At 40.0% G+C, this 19,390-nt stretch overlaps 1 protein-coding gene across 1 annotated transcript; it reads left to right on the top strand.

Moving 5' to 3' along the window:
- Positions 1–1,899: 1,899 nt before the first annotated feature.
- On the top strand, positions 1,900–18,007 carry LOC115925148. Its single transcript, XM_030988461.1, has 8 exons — positions 1,900–1,929; positions 6,234–6,929; positions 7,575–7,811; positions 11,984–12,117; positions 12,927–13,164; positions 14,271–14,403; positions 15,188–15,243; positions 16,420–18,007. Exons 1-8 carry the CDS (start codon positions 1,911–1,913, stop codon positions 16,425–16,427), a joined length of 1,521 nt encoding a protein of 506 aa, XP_030844321.1. The 5' UTR covers positions 1,900–1,910; the 3' UTR covers positions 16,428–18,007.
- The last annotated feature ends 1,383 nt before the right edge of the window (positions 18,008–19,390 follow it).

Genomic DNA, 19,390 nt, shown 5'->3' with positions numbered 1-19,390 from the left:
TTTATTAGGCCAGCTGTTAAACGAACCAACAATGAGGTCGTTTGCTTTTCTCGCAATCTCAATACTGGTTGCCATGGCATCAGGCCAGGCTCCCTCGGACTATCAGGAGCCATTCCAGAACCCGGGAGAGATAATTCCTGGTTTGACCATCAAATTCATGATCAACGCTGCTGGTGGTATCTGGCAGCAGGATCGTATCATTGATTCGTTGGCCTATGTATGCAGAGGTGTCCTACCGGTAATCGGTTCGGCGGTACCGGAAGTGGACCAGTCAAGTCTGTATTGGGGTTTCGTCTGTGATAAAGTCATCGAAGCTTCTGAAGATCTGGATGCCTTTGACGCAACGGGATTCTGTAATGACATAATTACTGAGGTCAATAGCCTTATATCTCAAGACAGTGGCGGAAGATATCGCAGACAATGGGAACCAACTACGGAATACCCTGACTACATGGAAGATCCCCTGGGTATCCTTGGAATCCTGACCAACATCACCAGAGACCTCTATGGAATCGACATCAACATGATCATCAATGACCTATCTACAATCAACACCATCTGCACCAACGTCAAGGAGAATTTCCTGAGGCCATCTCTTCAAGATCTCATCTCTCAGTTCGGGGCTGAACTGATGAGTGCCTATCTACCCCAGGCAGCTCCGATATGTCAAGACTGGCAAGGCTTCCTTGCAGGTGCAGGCATCGATTCCACGTCGCCTTACTACAACATTATCCAAGATGGCGCTGGTATCGGATCTCAGGCGGTCGGATATGACGACAGAGAGGATCTTTGTCAACATCTTGAGCAAGCACTATCGGTGCAAGGTAAGATAATGATTTTTACTTAATGTATTGCTAAAATATAGACATCTTCTTTTCTTTTTATTTCTTCTTGCCTACCGATTTATATTCAGTTATCCGTCTTGGTTACTGAGAAATGTCACTTCAAGGCCAGAAGGATATGTGTTAAGGCCCACCTGGCTCCATACAAACGATATGTCAGTTGATCGCGACCGTGTAATCGTTGGGTGATGAACGACTAAAGAACATATAGAAACCTTGTTTGTTTGGCCCATTTGATATTTAACTAGTCTGATAATTAATTATGATGCTTGCCGCTTATTCTCCGCTTCGACTTAGCCATTCACAAGTCGCTTTTTCCTGAATTTGTAGTGTAATGTCGATTTAAACCCGCAGTTGTCTTTGACAGTAGTGAATGCATGATAATGATGGTTTAGCTATATGAAAGCCAAATGTACAAAACAAGCAAACGCTTGGTCCCTGTTTATCATTCAGATACACTGTGTACCGCTACAGCATGACGTCACAATGTTTTACTGATCGGCCGATGTCGTCCTGTCAAGGACGATACATAGATCCCTGTTTTGTAGACAGGGTCGTCCTCGATTTCTAATAGTTTTCACGAAGTACAGTATATAAGCTTACTCTCTCAGTGATCCAATCTCAACGTGATCCTAAAGACTTCCGAAAAGACAAGATACTTTCCAATAACCATGTACACCATCATGTAAGATGGGCGAACATTATAATGATATCAATAGGACGTTATCCGAACTTGATTATTTGAGGCAAACTTATGTGTTATTAAAATGTCCTTACTTTGATTTCTGGAAAGTCTTTGTGATATTATGATGCTCATAATTTGTTTTGCTTCTTGTTTGTTTTGCAGGAGATAACAACGCCGCAAGGAGAACGTTCTCCATGGACATCATCTCCGAAATCTTCGCTTCCATGGAGGAGGCTGACAGATGTACTCCATTGGCTAATGACGTCATTCGCCAGGTCATCCAGCCCCTCATACGTATGGACTTACCCGCCTATGTGCTTTCGAACGAAGAGATTCTTGCTTATACCGGCATTGATGGTGGAGTGACAGCTGTTTGTACAGCAATGGAGAACGCTGTCACGTGTAAGTTCATAAACTGTGATAATATTAAACGTATACACTGTACTATTATAAAACAAAAAGAAGAAGAAGAGAGAAAAAAGAACTCATTTTTTATATGTTCGTTTCATGAAAACGACGCTCAGAGATTAGATTTCGATTCGATCGTCGGCTGTCCGTAATAAGGCCGTAAATGCCATGAACATTACATACCTGTAACGCCCTTCTTGTCGGCAGGTAGCCGACGGGATTTTCAGGTGGGCTGTATAACGTACAGACCACCTTATAATTTCGTTAGAATTGCCTTTATTTATTTATTAAATATTTTTCTTATTTCTAACCACTTTTTTGTTGGCAAGATAACTTTGAAATGGCTCAATCAAATGTCTTAAAATTTGGCACACATATGTATAGGCATATGTACAAAGCACAATAACGTTTTCAACATTGACCTTCACTGATGACGTCATCTAGGCGCCATTTTGTAAAATTTTACGAAAATCTACTCATGATCATATCTTCATAACCAAAAGTTTGTTCTCATTCATATTTATCATGATTAAGGTCAATATCCGTCCGGTCAATTTCAGGTTAAATAACGCGGGCGTGCGCGTACGTCCGCGCGTCAATGCGCGCGCAAAATATTTAAATGCTCAAAATCGTCTCAAAATAATTTTGCATACGTTTTAGGCCATTCTAGGCATTTTATATAAAATAGCGCACACGCGCATGCGCGCGCGTTTTCGCGCGTAAAACTATTACAAAACATAAAATCGCCATTTTTTTTCATTCATAATATTCCACATATTTTTACAAACAAATTGATACCATGTTTTTCTCTTTATTACTATGAATAACGGAATGATCGACCGTTTAACATAAATTTCTGTGCGCGCGAGCTCTTGTAATACATAGCATATATGGGCAAAAACATGCCTATACAAGATCAATTGTAGCTTTTAAGGATGCAAGGTGACCCCAATTTTGAGGTCATATTTGGATGGAGTATGAATTGGAGATATGATTTCATGTCTCATTTGACCCTCAATTAACTCATGACGTCTTCATAATGGCCTCCAAACTCAAAATTTTAATTTGCGTATTATGACGTCAGCATATTTACGGAAAAAATGATTGTTTCTCTGTAAATATTGATCGATTGTCTTGCAAATTCGTATATGTTTTAGCTGAGACAATTTTCTACAAATAAAATGTGCACAAATTTTCATTCTGACAATGGCATCAGGGAGTATTTTCGCGATTAAAAGAGGCATGTCAATTTTTCACATTTTGCGTGTATTCTCTATGAGACATGAGTTTTTCTCAAAACTGGATTCTACACTCCCGTCTTTCGCGAGCAATATCTTTGTCGTTTTAGCTTCGTTTACGCTGAACTTCGAGTATGTTGTAGCTGAGACAATGAGCTATCTCAAATGTACCTTTTATTTTGTCTCAAATTTTAGTTCGACCAGCCCACCTATACTTGTTCCAAACAAGTATTACAAATCTAGTATATTTTTCTTATTTCTAACCACTTTTTTGTTGGCAAGATAACTTGGAAATGGCTCAATCAAATAATTTGAAATTTGGCACACATATGTATAGGCATATGAACAAAGCACAATAACGTTTTCAACATTGACCTTCACTGATGACGTCATCTAGGCGCCATTTTGTAAAATTTTACGAAAATCAACTCCTGATCATATCTTCATAACCAAAAGGTATTTCTGATTCATATTTATCATGATCAGGGTCAATATCCGTCCGTTCAATTTCAGGTCAAATAACGCGCGCGTGCGCGTACGTCCGCGCGTCAATGCGCGCGCAAAATTTTGAAATGCTCAAAATCGTCTCAAAATCATTTTGCATACGTTTTAGGCCATTCTAAGCATTTTTTTAAAAATCGCGCACACGCGCATGCGCGCGCGTTTTCGCGCGTAAAACTATTAGACACCATAGAATCGCCATTTTTTTTCTTTCATAATATTCCACATATTCTTACAAACAAATTGATACCATGTTTGTCTCTTTATGACTATAAATAATTGAATAATCGACCGTTTAACATAAATTTCAATGCGCGCGAGCTCTTGTAATACATAGCATATATGGGCAAAAACATGCCTATGCAAAATCCATTATAGCTCTTTAGGATGCAAGGTGACCCCAATTTTTTTTTCATATTTTGAGCGAGTATGAATCAGAGATATGATTTCATGTCTCATTTGACCCTCAATTAACTCATAACGTCATCATAATGGCCTCCGAACTCAAAATTTCAATTTGCCTATTATGACGTCAGCATTTTTTTGGAAAATTGATTGTATCTTTCTAAAAATTGATTAATTTTCTTTAAAATTTTGATATGTTCTAGCTGAGACAATTCTCTACAAATCCAGTTGTCACAATTTTTCATTTTGACAAAGGCATCATGGCGTATTTTTGCGATTAAAGGAGGCAAGCTAATTTTTTCACATTTTGCGTGTATTCTCTATGGGACATGACTTTTTCTCAAAACTTGATTCTACATTCCCGTCTTTCGCGAGCAATATCTACGTCGTTTTAGCTTCATTTACGCTGAACTCCGAATATGTTGTAGCTGAGACAAAAAGCTATTTCAAATGTACCCTTTATTTTGTCTCAATTTTTTGTTGGATCAGCCCACCTATACTTGTTCCAAACAAGTATTACAAATCTAGTATATTTTTCTTATTTCTAACCACTTTTTTGTTGGCAAGATAACTTGGAAATGGCTCAATCAAATAATTTGAAATTTGGCACACATATGTATAGGCATATGTACAAAGCACAATAACGTTTTTAACATTGACCTTCACTGATGACGTCATCTAGGCGCCATTTTGTAAAATTTTACGAAAATCAACTCCTGATCATATCTTCATAACCAAAAGGTATTTCTGATTCATAATTATCATGATCAGGGTCAATATCCGTCCGGTCAATTTCAGGTCAAATAACGCGCGCGTGCGCGTACGTCCGCGCGTCAATGCGCGCGCAAAATTTTGAAATGCTCAAAATCGTCTCAAAATCATTTTGCATACGTTTTAGGCCATTCTAAGCATTTTTTTAAAAATCGCGCACACGCGCATGCGCGCGCGTTTTCGCGCGTAAAACTATTAGACACCATAGAATCGCCATTTTTTTTCTTTCATAATATTCCACATATTCTTACAAACAAATTGATACCATGTTTGTCTCTTTATGACTATAAATAATTGAATAATCGACCGTTTAACATAAATTTCAATGCGCGCGAGCTTTTGTAATACATAGCATATATGGGCAAAACATGCCTATGCAAAATCCATTATAGCTCTTTAGGATGCAAGGTGACCCCAATTTTTTTTTCATATTTTGAGCGAGTATGAATCAGAGATATGATTTCATGTCTCATTTGACCCTCAATTAACTCATGACGTCATCATAATGGCCTCCGAACTCAAAATTTCAATTTGCCTATTATGACGTCAGCATTTTTTTGGAAAATTGATTGTATCTTTCTAAAAATTGATTAATTTTCTTTAAAATTTTGATATGTTCTAGCTGAGACAATTCTCTACAAATCCAGTTGTCACAATTTTTCATTTTGACAAAGGCATCATGGCGTATTTTTGCGATTAAAGGAGGCAAGCTAATTTTTTCACATTTTGCGTGTATTCTCTATGGGACATGACTTTTTCTCAAAACTTGATTCTACATTCCCGTCTTTCGCGAGCAATATCTACGTCGTTTTAGCTTCATTTACGCTGAACTCCGAATATGTTGTAGCTGAGACAAAAAGCTATTTCAAATGTACCCTTTATTTTGTCTCAATTTTTTGTTGGATCAGCCCACCTATACTTGTTCCAAACAAGTATTACAAATCTAGTTTATTTATATTTTAATTAACAGAGCTCACGTTGTAATGTACTGTACTTTCTTTGGTATTCTTTGCCCAATTTTTTAGCAGATAACATGTTTACAAAAACTAAAACACAAGGGTTAGCCTGTAGTATATTAGAAAAGCGTTTAGAGTCATCGTGGATAGTTTAATTGCCATACAAATGAAGATGTATTAATTACTGAGTCAGCGACTGGTGCGGTGTGGGGGAGGGGGGGGGGCATCGTTAAGTGAAGTTGTTCAAAAGGTTTGTGAAAAATATACAGAACAGACGCTGGGCTAATGATGATACAAAATAACTTGACACTTCATGAGCAATGTGGATTAGAATTTATTGAAACTTACTTGACTCTGGTTGCTCATTTATATCGATTGATCCGTTTGGCGATAAGTAAAATGGCTTTTATTTCATTTCTAATCTCAGATGAAATAGACCTCCCAGACCCTGTTCCGGTTCAGATCATCTATGGGACCACACTGACCGTTGGGTTCTTCTTGAATGCTGTTGGTGGCATCTGGCAACAAGACCGACTCATCGACTCCCTGGCCTTTGTATGTACAGACGTCTTACCTGAGCTCGAATCGATGGTACCCGACTTTAAGTCTCTCGTTAAAGATTCCTGGGATTATAAGCCAGTCTGCGGGAGGATCCGCGATGCAGCTAGTAACTTGGAGGCATTTGACGCGACGGAATTCTGTAAAGACGTAACCAAGATAGTCGACGACTTGATCTACGGCCCGGGAACTGGTGAAAGGGTTCGCAGGCAGGCAGACCCATACATGGATATCCTAGACATCATAGCGAATATCACCAAAGAACTCTACAACATTGACATCAATGACCTGTCGACCATCTGTCCAAACATCGCCCAGTTCCTGGACAGGTCCATTCCTGATATCATATCGGAATTCGGTGCTAAGCTGATGGTTGTCTATCTACCCAATATAGATGGTATGCTCTGTCAAGACTGGGACCAGACAATTAGGTCGTTGGGGATAGATTCTACTTCGGCGTTGGGCGACGTTGTCCAGAATGCTGCTCGTATTGCATCCCAGGCTGCAGGATATGAAAGCAGACAGGCTCTCTGCCAAGAAATCACCAGAGTACTAGCCATAACAGGTGACGTCTTTAGGGGACAAATAATATTCTGAAGGAAAAACGAAGTTAAAACCGAACTTACATTAATGAGCTAATGCGGTAAATTATTTCAACAACAAAAAACACCACTGGATAAAATCCTTATATAGTGTTTCTGCAGAGTTCTATCTCCCTATTAACCTTGTAAGCCTAATTGTATCTCTACGCATTTCTTATATTGAGCTCAAACTACAATGTGATGTCTCTGACGGTTTGCAGAAACCGATCAGGTTTAAGTCAAGAAATTCATTGGGACTATGCCTTCTATTTACATGAATAAATTGGGGTTAAATAGAACAATTTCTTCCCGAATACTAACAAAGCTTTGAAGGCGTTAATTTAGAGTGTTCTGATATTCCAACTAAAGAACAAGCTTTAACAAAAAATAAACTGGTGTCATTAATTCGGCCATCATTTAGTTTACAAAAGTTAAATAATTTATTTAATTATAGAGTCGTAGTGAGGAATCGATAGCAGAAGACGTCGGTACGGATGTTTCTTTCAACAATTCGTATGTGTTTTTATTTGTAATACCACATCATTTAATCATACTTCTTATTATAGTTATACATGTTCTTAAACGCATATTCTTATCTCGTATTGTTTTATATTCGTATATCTATACAGGAGATGATAACGAAGAGCGTCAGACTTTTGCCAAGAATATCATCGAGAGCAGTTTTGAGATTTATACAAACAACGACAGGTGTTCAATGTACTTCAATGACGCCATCGATGACATCATCGAACCAATCTTTGAGATTCAAAACCTTCAGATTAAAATCAGCGATTATACCATTTATCGTTACACCGGGTACATGGGCGTAGAAGAGGTCTGCGAGGCACTGGAGACAGATTTCACGAGTGAGTCTAAATTATTGGGGAGGTTTCGAGGTATATTAGTTTATTCACCTGTCTTTTAGTAGACCGGTTTACTTAAAGCTACGGTCACAAATGTTCGTACGGCCGCCTTGCGAAGAGAGGGTTTCATACGAGTTTAAAAAAAAATCTTGGACAAGACCATCGACCAGTCTGTGAACTTACGAACGGTCTACGAACGATCTACGAACGCTGGTTACGTACGACCTTCTTAAGAAGATCTTACGAAATGGTCTGAAATCGTTCGTACGGTGTTCATAGCAGCTCGTAATGGTATTTGTGACCGAGGGTCAATGTATTTCGTTTTATAAATGAAATTTCCCCTAAGCACAGGTTAAGCCCCAGTCCCATATAAAGCCGGACCAGCACGGACGAGCACGGACCACTCCGGACCATCCCGGACCATGGTCTGGGTGATCCGGGATGGTCCGGGATGTTTTGTTCAAAAAAGTGTGATGCTTTAAAGCCCCAGTCCCATATAAAGCCGGACCAGCACGGACGAGCACAGACCACTCCGGACCATCCCGGACCATGGTCTGGGGTGATCCGGGATGGTCCGGGATGTTTTGTTCAAAAAAGTGTGATGCTTTTAAGCTACAGTCCCATATACGTCCCGGACCGTCCCGGACCATCCCGGACTCCATCCGGGGTGATCCGGGATTCGGTCCGTGTTGACACCGTGTTGGCACCGGGATGGTCCTGGATGGTCCTGGATGGTCCTGGGCGGTCAATAACTCACTCCCGGACTGCCACGGATCAACACGGACCGCCCCGGCGCCACTACGGATGACCCCGGACCCAGCACGGTGGCTACACGGATCACCCCGGATCAAACTATTGTCCCGGACCGTCCCGGACCACCCCGGCAGTTTTTGACCGTCAAAAACATCCGGGGTCGACTCCCGGACCGCCCAGGACCATCCAGGACCATCCAGGACCATCCAGGACCATCCAGGACCACCCCGGTGCCAACACGGTGTCAACACGGACCGAATCCCGGATCACCCCGGATGGGGTTCGGGATGGTCCGGGACGGTCCGGGACGTATATGGGACTGTAAGCTACAGTCTCATATACGTCCCGGACCGTCCCGGACCATCCCGGACCCCATCCGGGGTGATCCGGGATTCGGTCCGTGTTGACACCGTGTTGGCACCGGGGTGGTCCTGGATGGTCTTGGATGGTCCTGGATGGTCCTGGATGGTCCTGGGCGGTCAATAACTCACTCCCGGACTGCCACGGATCAACACGGACCGCCCCGGCGCCACTACGGATGACCCCGGACCCAACACGGTGGCTACACGGATCACCCCGGATCAAACTATTGTCCCGGACCGTCCCGGACCACCCCGGCAGTTTTTGACCGTCAAAAACATCCGGGGTCGACTCCCGGACCGCCCAGGACCATCCAGGACCATCCAGGACCATCCAGGACCATCCAGAACCACCCCGGTGCCAACACGGTGTCAACACGGACCGAATCCCGGATCACCCCGGATGGGGTCCGGGATGGTCCGGGACGGTCCGGGACGTATATGGGACTGTAGCTTAACCAGTCATTTCGTGTCCCTATGGATGGAATTCACTGTGCATATATTAAGTGTTGCCATGTCGGACAAACATTCCCCTTTTTTTAGTTGTCAAGAGAGTCTTTTGTTTAAAAGGTATGCGTAAAATAATTTAAAATGTATATTCAAGGGTTGAGGGTTCGAATCCCAGCCAGCTGACATAAATCTACATTTGCCAATCCCACCAAGGTGTAGCAAGCATGGGCGTAAATCCTTACGTAATACCTATTGTTCAGGGGGGCGGGGGATGAATAAATAGATCATCCCCCCTGAACAATAGGTATTACGTAAGGATTTACGCCCATGGTATAGCAAGCATTTGATTAAGTGAAATTATGATTCTATTATTATTATTATCATTATTAGGTGGTCTGTTATCAACAGACCACCTATTGATTTCGTCAGAATTTTCTTTCTTCTTTATTATTATTATTATTATTATTTATTTATTTTTATTTATTTCTTCACTTTTTTGTGTGTCGGATAACGTAAGATTGGTTATGTCAATTTGATTCAATTTTGGCACAGTCATAGGTCATTATCATGAGACGTGACAGGAACATTTTTAAGGTCATTAGGTTATCGTGACGTCATCCAGGCGCCATTTTGTGAAATCACGTTATCCATCATATCTTCATGATGCATCAGCAAAGGTCATTCATATTCATATCATATATACTTTAGGTCAAGGGTCAACAGGTCATGTCATCAAAGGTCACATAAAGGTCATGACGCGCGCGTATGTGCGCGTCAAAATTTAAAATTGCTCAAAATCACTAAACTATTAAACGAGAGTACGAATCAGGTCATTTTAAGCATTTCAAAATTTTCCGTCCGTAAGTGTCCCCGCGCGCGGTGTGCGCGCTCACAGCGCGCGGAAAAGGTCAAATTCAAAATGTTTACATGATTTGGATTCCTCTTAACGTAATTGACAATTAACATTAATTTCAGTCACTCTTCATGTTTCATAAGGCCGTGAGCGTGCGTCAAAGTTCAAAATCCGCGCGTACTGCTATGGGCAATATAGTGCAAATTTGATCAAAAACATGCCATTTTAAAAATCGAAATAGCTCTTCAGATAGTCCATTAACCCCCAATTTTTATATCATGGTTGGAGAAAGCATGAGTTGGAGATATGATTTCATACCACCCTGACTCGTACAAAGTGAAATAAAGTCATCATATTGGCATCTAAACTCAAACAAATGTATTTTGTTGATGACGTCATTTTTGTCTTTGTTTATTTGAGATTATTTCACTTATCGGTGATCGATTTTCTCCCAGATTTTGATACGTTGTAGCTGAGATAATTTTCTATCAGAAATTTGTCATATATTATCATTAGGATGACGTCATCATAGTAAAATATTCGATTAAAGGTGGCAATGCATAATTTGTCATATTTGCGTGTTATGTCTATGGGAGGTCACTTTTTTCAAAACATGAATCTGCATGACAATGTGTTTTGACCAGTATCTCGAGTGTTATTTAACAGTTTTCTCCTAAATTTTAGTATGTTGTCGTTGAGACCATATGTTATCTAAATCATTCCTCATTTTTCCGATAAGATGTCAGAATCACGCTCATGACCATGATCATCATCATTATCATATTGATGATAATCATCCTCATCAACATCATCATGATCATCATCATCATAATCATCATTGTTTACATGTCGATATAACTTCTCCCTTTTTCAATATAGTAAATATTATAATCTATTATAAGACTTGAAGACAGACCACCTTATTCGTCTTCGTGACGAATTAAATTTCTAGTTATTATTATTAATATTCGTCCTGTTATTATTATTATTATTCATCCTTTTCTTCTTAATATTATCATAACATTTCCTCGAGCCTTTTTTTCGTTAATCAGTGGGAGAGCACTGTTGAACATTGATGAAGGATTGATTTTCATATGAGAAGTTCCGGGTTCGATCCTTTCTCGGCGCTTACATATATATTTACACTATGAATATGACTGACAAAGAAAGCGGACAAAATATACAGTTCCCCAGGTAGACAAAGGAACATCCCTTCACTGCTATTATGTAAAAATGTGTAGAACAGGTGTCACATGCATATTCACCTTTCTACATAATAGCAGTGAAGGGATGTTCCTTTGTCTCCCTGAGGAACTGTATATTTTGTCCGCTTTCTTTGTCTGTCATGTTCATAGTGTTAGACACGTTAGACAATATGTTTTACCCACTTTTTTGCAACTCTCTACCCTTGTCTATTAAGATATACATGTCATTTGGCAAGACATTAATCTACTTTTGCCAGCCTCTACCCAGGTGATGCAAATGGGTACCTGGTAGGAATTTATTCCCTGAATGTTCTAGCGCCTCACGGCAGCTTGGCTAAAGCAACGGTAATAATAACACTTCCGAAGCACCCTGAGCAGCCCATGGGATCATACGAGCGCGATATTGTTTTAGTAGATATACTAATGTTTCGACCCCGACGAAGAACAGTATTATCAGTTATTGATGAGGCTTTCCTAGGTTGATTAGACTATCATTATCAAATTTGGTTAAAATTTGATGCACTTTTTCCTCAAAATTTTGTTTCCGATTCCCAGAGCTTTCTACTAGCACTGTAACGATGACTCTGACAGGCGAGAGACTAAACGGAGAGCTTCTTGTGTTCACTGATGATCTGAAGAACCAGGCGTCTCCTCGCTTCAAGAAGCTTGAAACGCTGTACTGTGGAGTGGTAAGTTTGAAACAATGATTAAACATTGATAGTGAAACAACAACAACAACGATGACGACAACAATGATAATACCTCAAGTTATGATTTTAACTCTACTTCTACTACTACTACTATTACAACTACTAATACTGCTACTAATACCACCTCTACTACTACTACTACTACTACTACTACTACTACTACTATTGTACAACAACTACTACTACTATTTTACAACTACTACTACAGCTACTACTATTATTGATAATAACAACGATAACAATAATGATAATAATGATAGTAATACAAATAATAAAAATCAACATCATTGTCATCATCATCATTATCATCATCCATTGTTGTAAAACACATACACTGTCCGTATGGATAAACATGATTGAGAAGCTCGCTCAACGTACGCAGCAGGGTTGGCCGGGACGGTACATTCCCCGCAGAGGACAAGCGAAAGCACAGGCGCACAGTTTTCTCAACTACAAATAATTTGACGGTCACCGACAATACTACTACTACTACTGCTTCTACTAAACAGACAGGCGTAAATAGTCAATTTTGACTGAACGCCCAAAATACAAACAACAACATCAACACATGAACCTGCTGTTTTGAATATCATTTATCAGCAGGGAATCCAAAATAATGATCAAAACGTTTTGGTCACCTACAAAAGGCCAAATTGTATTAAGTCAAACCATATTATGTTCATGAAAATGTATATATGATCAAGAAAGAAAAAAAAGATGCAGAAATCAATAAATCAAATCAAATCAAATCAAAATTCAAATAAGTGTTTGTTTTTCCTTCCTAATAGATAGGGAATCATCTTAGGCGGGAGTTAGGATCGGACCTTCGAGGTATGGACTGTGTAGCCACGTCTTTCAGCCCTGGCAGCATTATCGCTGAGTTGGAGATTGAGATTCATGCCTACACTCAGGATGATGCTGATTCTCTCGCTGAGGATGCGGTAGACCTGTCTACCAGCGGCACTCTCGTCCTCTCCTCCGATGGAGAAACCTTGACAGTGTCCTCACTTCAAGGATCAGGATCAGGTAATAGACTGTCCAGGGAGCGGTTTGATTAAAGCCCCACTGCATTACTTATAGCTACTTCCGCCCTCTATATAGCAAACAATGCCTAATCGGTGCCTGTTGGTCCCCCATGATCCACTTTTTCTTATGTTAATTGAGAGCTGATTTGATGAGATAACCACCTGTCCGTGACCTGGCAGGGAGGTCTAATCCCCCTGGCCAAACTGGTGCAGACGGGCTTATTAAGAGGCATCGCTGCGGGGTAGGAGCTCCAAATCCCTCCATTCATTACAAACAAATGTTTTTTTTTTTTTAAATATTTTGCTGAATTTTTCCTTTTTAGACAGATAGTTTAGGGAATTTTCTAACCCAGTTTAAAAATCGCTGAATTGGTGACTCCATGTCTTTATTTTGTTTTGCTTTGCTTTGTTATGTTTTGTTTTTGTTTGTTTGTTTATTTGCTGTTTATTTGTTTGTTTAATGTTGCATGCCGGGAAACAATTTTATCTCTTTGAAGGCAAATTGGAATATCTTTGAAACCTTTATTTGGGGAGAGGGGAGGGGAGGGGGGGGGGGGGGCTTACGTATGTACAAGTTTAAGCTGACTTCACCCCTTTCCACTACGACCCCCTCCCCCCCCCCTCCGCCATTCTAATTGGTCTAGTGACATCATTCTAAGTGTGATCTTAAGAATCACAGGAGTCACTTCCTAATATGAAGGAAATCGCCAGAGAATAAATGATCGAATTACTCTCTTTTGGAGAGGATCTACAGTCAATTCTTAAAGTCGAATTCCACTCCCAAATAGAAAGATTCCTACTAAGGCATTCCAAATTAGACGAGGCTCTAAGACCTATACGAGTTGATTCATAATATGATTTTTAAAAGACCCGATTCAAAGATATCAATCATGACTCCAAACATGTACATAACTTTGCATATAGAGACTATACTTATAACTCTTTTGAAATACATTTCAGTTCAGTTAATTTTATTCAAAACCACACAAACATGATATCATCTGTTACATAAAAAAGAAACTGGTAATAGTCCATCAATCAACAACTTGATTACATCATAAACTGAACATCTTCTGACGTGTTCCCTTCTTTTACTTTCCCTGTCAGCCGGCCAAGGGGGTGGTGGCTTGGCTACGGGAGCCATCATAGGCATTGTCATTGCGGTCGTCGTGGTCTTGGTGGTCGTCCTCATCATCATCGCCGTCGTCGTGCACTCCAAGGGAAAAGGCACAAGGGATACGTGAGTATTAAATACCAATACATTGTAAGGTAAAGGATTCGATTCCCTGTGCTTGTTAGATGTAATACACCCTTTCACGGTAACAAGAGTGCGCATGCGCCGACACTGGCGCCATTTTAAATTACGAGAAAATAAGTTGTTTCGTAATTCAAAGGTGGCGCCCATGTCAATTAAAGCGTGAGGCGCAGTCAGTGACGCAACAATACATAATTATGTGCATCTGAAAACAGTGATGGTGCAATATTTACTCGTAAATTAAAATGGCGGCCTTAACCGTAAAAGGTTGTATTATAGGTGCAGGGTTCTAAACCCCGGAACAAAAAGCTTAGCACTTGATCGGATGATTGATTCGGTGCGATTGATGGCACATAGGAATCAATGCAATTAATCGCAAAAAATAATCGTACGATCAATTGCTATGTTAGTATTACAGGACCTAGATCCATATAATGTTCTCGCTACGCATAATACCGATCGATCACGGGGTACAGGATGCCTGGCCCCTGTACTTGTCAGGTTTAATACCAAACAATAACAATGTATAGGTTCCGATTCCCTGTACTTGTTAATACGTTAATCTTTCAACTCATAAAAATATTCGCACTATTGAACTCGTAAACAAATACATTTTGTGTATACTACTGCACGCTTTTTTTCTCTGTAAATGAATCACACATGACTGCATTTAACATATCATTTGGTTAGGATGTAGGAGTGAGTTGTATAACTAGAGTGTGTGTGAGGTTATTATATTCAACATTTCTTTTTTGTATTATCTGTGCAGTGAGCGCGGAGTAGGATTGAAGAACCCAGGATTCTCTAAAGATGAGCACCAATATAGTAAGTAATACTATCCCGGATACTGTTAAGCCATTGACTATTGAATTCTCTAATCCCCATTGGCTTAATACAGGGACCACCATGTTCCAGTAGGTTAGGGGTCAATTCTGCAGATTTAGACAACCTCCCCTATCGAGAACTTGAATAATGAATAATCATCATACGAATTTTTATAATTGTGCTTAAATTGTGTATTCGGACAGTAATTTCATTTAAAACAGAAATTTGAAGAAGTTTACAAGCATATTTCATAAATCTTTTAAGACTAATGCCGGACAAATATTCATGGTGGTGACTTGTGAGTGCTATTTTATATTAATATGTACCGTAAATTTAAAGGCAAAAGAGAAATCTCCATGTCCAGACACCTAATACATATAATAATTCTGCTCTCTTTAAACGCATACGGATGTAATTATTCAATATTCAAGAACAACACTATATTGCAATAATTACAAGTGTTTTCGTTCTTAATAATCATTAAAAGTCATTATTATCATTCTTCATCATCTTCTTCTTCTCCTCCTTCTTCTTCCCCTTCTTCTTCTATTTCCATTTCTACGTGTTTTTTTTTTTTTCTTCTTCTTCTTCTTCTTCTTCTTCTTCTTCTTCTTTTTCTTCTTTCTCTTCTTCGTCTTCATCTTCTCTTCTTCTCATTCTTCTTCCTCGTCTTCTTTTTTTCCTTCTTCTTCTTCCTCCTCTTCTTCTTCTTCTCTTCTTCTCCTTATTCCATTTAATTTCTTCTTCTTCCTCTTTTTTCTTCCCTTCTTCTTCTTCTTCATCATCATCTTCTTCATCATCATCTTCTTTCTTCTACTTCTTCTTCAGCCTTCCTCTTCTTCTATTTTCTCTTATTCCTCTTCTTTTCCCTTTCTTCTTCTTCTTCTTCTTCTTCGTCTTCTTCCTCTTATTGTTCCTCCTCTTCTCCTTCTTCTTCATCTTCTTCATCTTCTTCCTATTCTTCTTCTTTTCATCTTCTCAGTACTTCTCCTTCTTCTTCTTTCTCTCCTTCTTAGTAGTATTAGTAGTAGTACCATGTAGTAGGTAAAGAAATACATAATAGAGATAGTAGAAGTAGCAGTAGTTGTATTAGTTGTAGAAGTAGTAGTTTTGCAAGAAGTAGCTGCATCATCACCATTATAATCATCACTTAATTTGTTTTTTTTCTGTATCCAGAGAAATAACTGTCTCGGATTGATCTTGGCTGCAGCACAACAATCCAGACATAAATTCATGGATGGATCGTGATAAGCAGAATTGCACCCTCAAGGGCTTTCATCATTGAATGTTAATTTAAAGCTCTTCATTTATTTGGCTGAACATAATGGTACGTTCTGCATAACGTAAAATATATTACTCAGATTACACCTTTATTCAGTTTGCGTACGTAAAATATATTACTCAGATTACACCTTTATTCAGTTTGCGTTTGAACTCAGATAATGCTTTTATTTTATTTGAGAGGCCTTTGATATGAACTGGAATTATAATTCGCTGAAATGAAATGTACATCATTAACCAAATTATTGATTTGCATTTTTTTTAAAGTTAATAAAAAAACATATAAACCCAGTTTCCATGTTTATTAATGGTGTCGTGGTTTAGCGGATACATCACCGCTGACTGGACTGTGGATCGCATGGTCCGTGGTTTATTCCCGCCTCGGCACTAATGCTTTTTGCCACTCTCCATCCTGGTGAAGTAATGCTTTGGCGCCTGATCATGGCGGTTAGCTAGTGCAGGGGGTATTAATGTGATGCTTTATATTAAGCACAGTGGAGTATATTCATATAGAAGCTACACTCTCTAAATAGAAGTAATTCTTATCATTACATTTTTTTAAAGGAAAAACTGGAATATCGTTATGGAAGTGGCTTAAAGTGCTCAACTGGAACTTATAGAAACAAATTCTTCCCTTGTTCCATTAATTTTAAGCTGTGTGAAAATATTATTTTCTTGGTTATGATAATGCGAGCTTCCAAGTACTTTCTGGATAATTTGTTGCTGTGTTTGTTGTTGTAATAGAACATTGATATTGATTAATAGATCCATTTGATTTCTTCTTTGATTTATCGTTGGTACATGGATATAAATGTCTGTATATTTGTATTATGTTTATGTTGACTGTAAAAATGCTATGTGATCTATATCAAATTATAAAAAATATAAAAAAGGAGAGGACATTGATGTTCAGCGTAGATGTACATCAGTGAGGTTTTTTCTTATTATACGTAGAATATGCAATACACAGATATTAGTATGGAGTATAATTCCAACTATACAATTTTCTACTTTTTTTCCAATGAAAATGGTAGTATAGATATCGCTTAGAGATGAATAAATACCCTTCTTGTCTACGTAGCTGTTGGTCCATTACGTGGTCTAATCAGTGGCAACCATTTTGCAAATATCTTTGTTTTGGGATCAATAGAAGGTACCTCTGGAATGTAATTGGAGTAACGTCTTCACCTTTATTCCCTTTCTTTACCATAATTCTTTGCCAAATCTAGAAAATGATTTTGGGGACTAACTTGATGTTCTTTTGAATAACTCCTTCATTGATAGTGCACGTTGTATCTTACCATTCCAAGTTAATAATACGATGCCTCTGAGAATTCATTAGAGTAATGTTGCTACACCTTTTCTATGGCCAATTTTATCAGAGGACATTAGGCCAAATTTTGAAAATTGACAGTTTTTGTAAAAACTCTGATGATTGTTTAGTTTTTCGTATTATTGGGTATTCTGATGTACATGATTTTAAGGTTTTTGCGATTTTTTTGGGACCCCCCCCCAAAAAAAAGTGTCCTCTTACCCCCCCCCCCCCCCCCCCCCCCCCCCCCCCCCGCTTATTCAGCGGTCGGCTGAGTCGTTGCGTTTTTTTTTTGGACCCCCCCCCCCCCCCCAATAAAAAATAAAAAATAAAAAATAAAAAAAATTATTCCCACGACCGACCTAAAAAAGGTGACCTTACCCCCAACCCCCCCCCCCCAACTGAGCAAAATATGAAATGTCCAAATTTCGAGACCCCCCCCCCCAAAAAAGTGTCCTCTTACCCCCCCCCCCCCCCACCCACCCCCGCTTATTCAGCGGCTGGCTGAGTCGTTGCGATTTTTTTGGGACCCCCCCCCCCCCCAAAAAAAGTGTCCTCTTACCCCCCCCCCCCCCCGCTTATTCAGCGGTCGGCTGAGTCGTTGCGTTTTTTGGGACCCCCCCCCCCCCCCCCACCCAAAAAAAAAGTGTCCTCTTACCCCCCCCCCCCCCCCCCCCCCCCCCCCCCCCCCCCCACCTACCCCCGCTTATTCAGCGGCTGGCTGAGTCGTTGCGAAATTTTCGGACCGATTTATAAATGTTAAACCCCCCCCCCCCCCCCCCCCTTGAAAAAATCCTGCGTACGCGCCTGCTTCCACCTGTGTATCATGGAGTGCACTGAATGTGCACTGAATAAATTATGTTACATAACTTTCATGAGCACGTATGCAGTATTTCGTCTCCGTGTATTTCAAAATTTGTTCTGCAATGACCTTTATCTGCTCATGCTCAGACTGCAACCGTGAACCACAGAATTATAAGAAGTGTGCCGTGAACTGGTTCCCTACACACTTGATTCAAGCCGTCGAAGATGGCGTTATCAACAAACTCATAATTATGCTCACCAGCCCAGCCTGAGGTCACGCCATCATCGGCTGGTAGCAAAGAAGTAGGGAAAGGTAGCTGTGGGTGTGTGTGTGTGTGGTGTGTGTATGTGTGTGAGAGAGAGAGAGAGAGAGAGAGAGAGAGAGAGAGGAAGAAATAGAAATAGAAAGAGAGAAAGAGTGTGTGAGAGAGAGAGAGAGAGAGAGATAGAGAGAGGGAGGGATAAAGAAAGAGCGAGTCGAGAGGGGAGAGAGAGAAAGATAAATGAAGATAGAGGAGAGACAGGGGGAAGAGATAGGGGAAGAGAGAAAGAGACAGAGAGAGAGAGAGAGACGGGGGGGGGGGAGGCCTTTTCATGTGTAAGAGAATATAATTCCATTATCTTTGTTACAACATTTGCTTTATACCATTTCGTGATATTTCCATTTTACTGTATATACATACTCACTGGCGTACTGGTGAGGGTGCTTGGGGGGGGGGGGGGGCTTCAGCCCCCCCCAAATAAAATTGA

The sequence above is a fragment of the Strongylocentrotus purpuratus genome, unplaced genomic scaffold (assembly GCF_000002235.5).
Source record: "Strongylocentrotus purpuratus isolate Spur 01 unplaced genomic scaffold, Spur_5.0 spur5_scaffold_17, whole genome shotgun sequence".
Lineage (NCBI taxonomy): Eukaryota > Metazoa > Echinodermata > Echinoidea > Camarodonta > Strongylocentrotidae > Strongylocentrotus > Strongylocentrotus purpuratus.
This window is presented reverse-complemented; position numbering and strand designations above follow the sequence as displayed.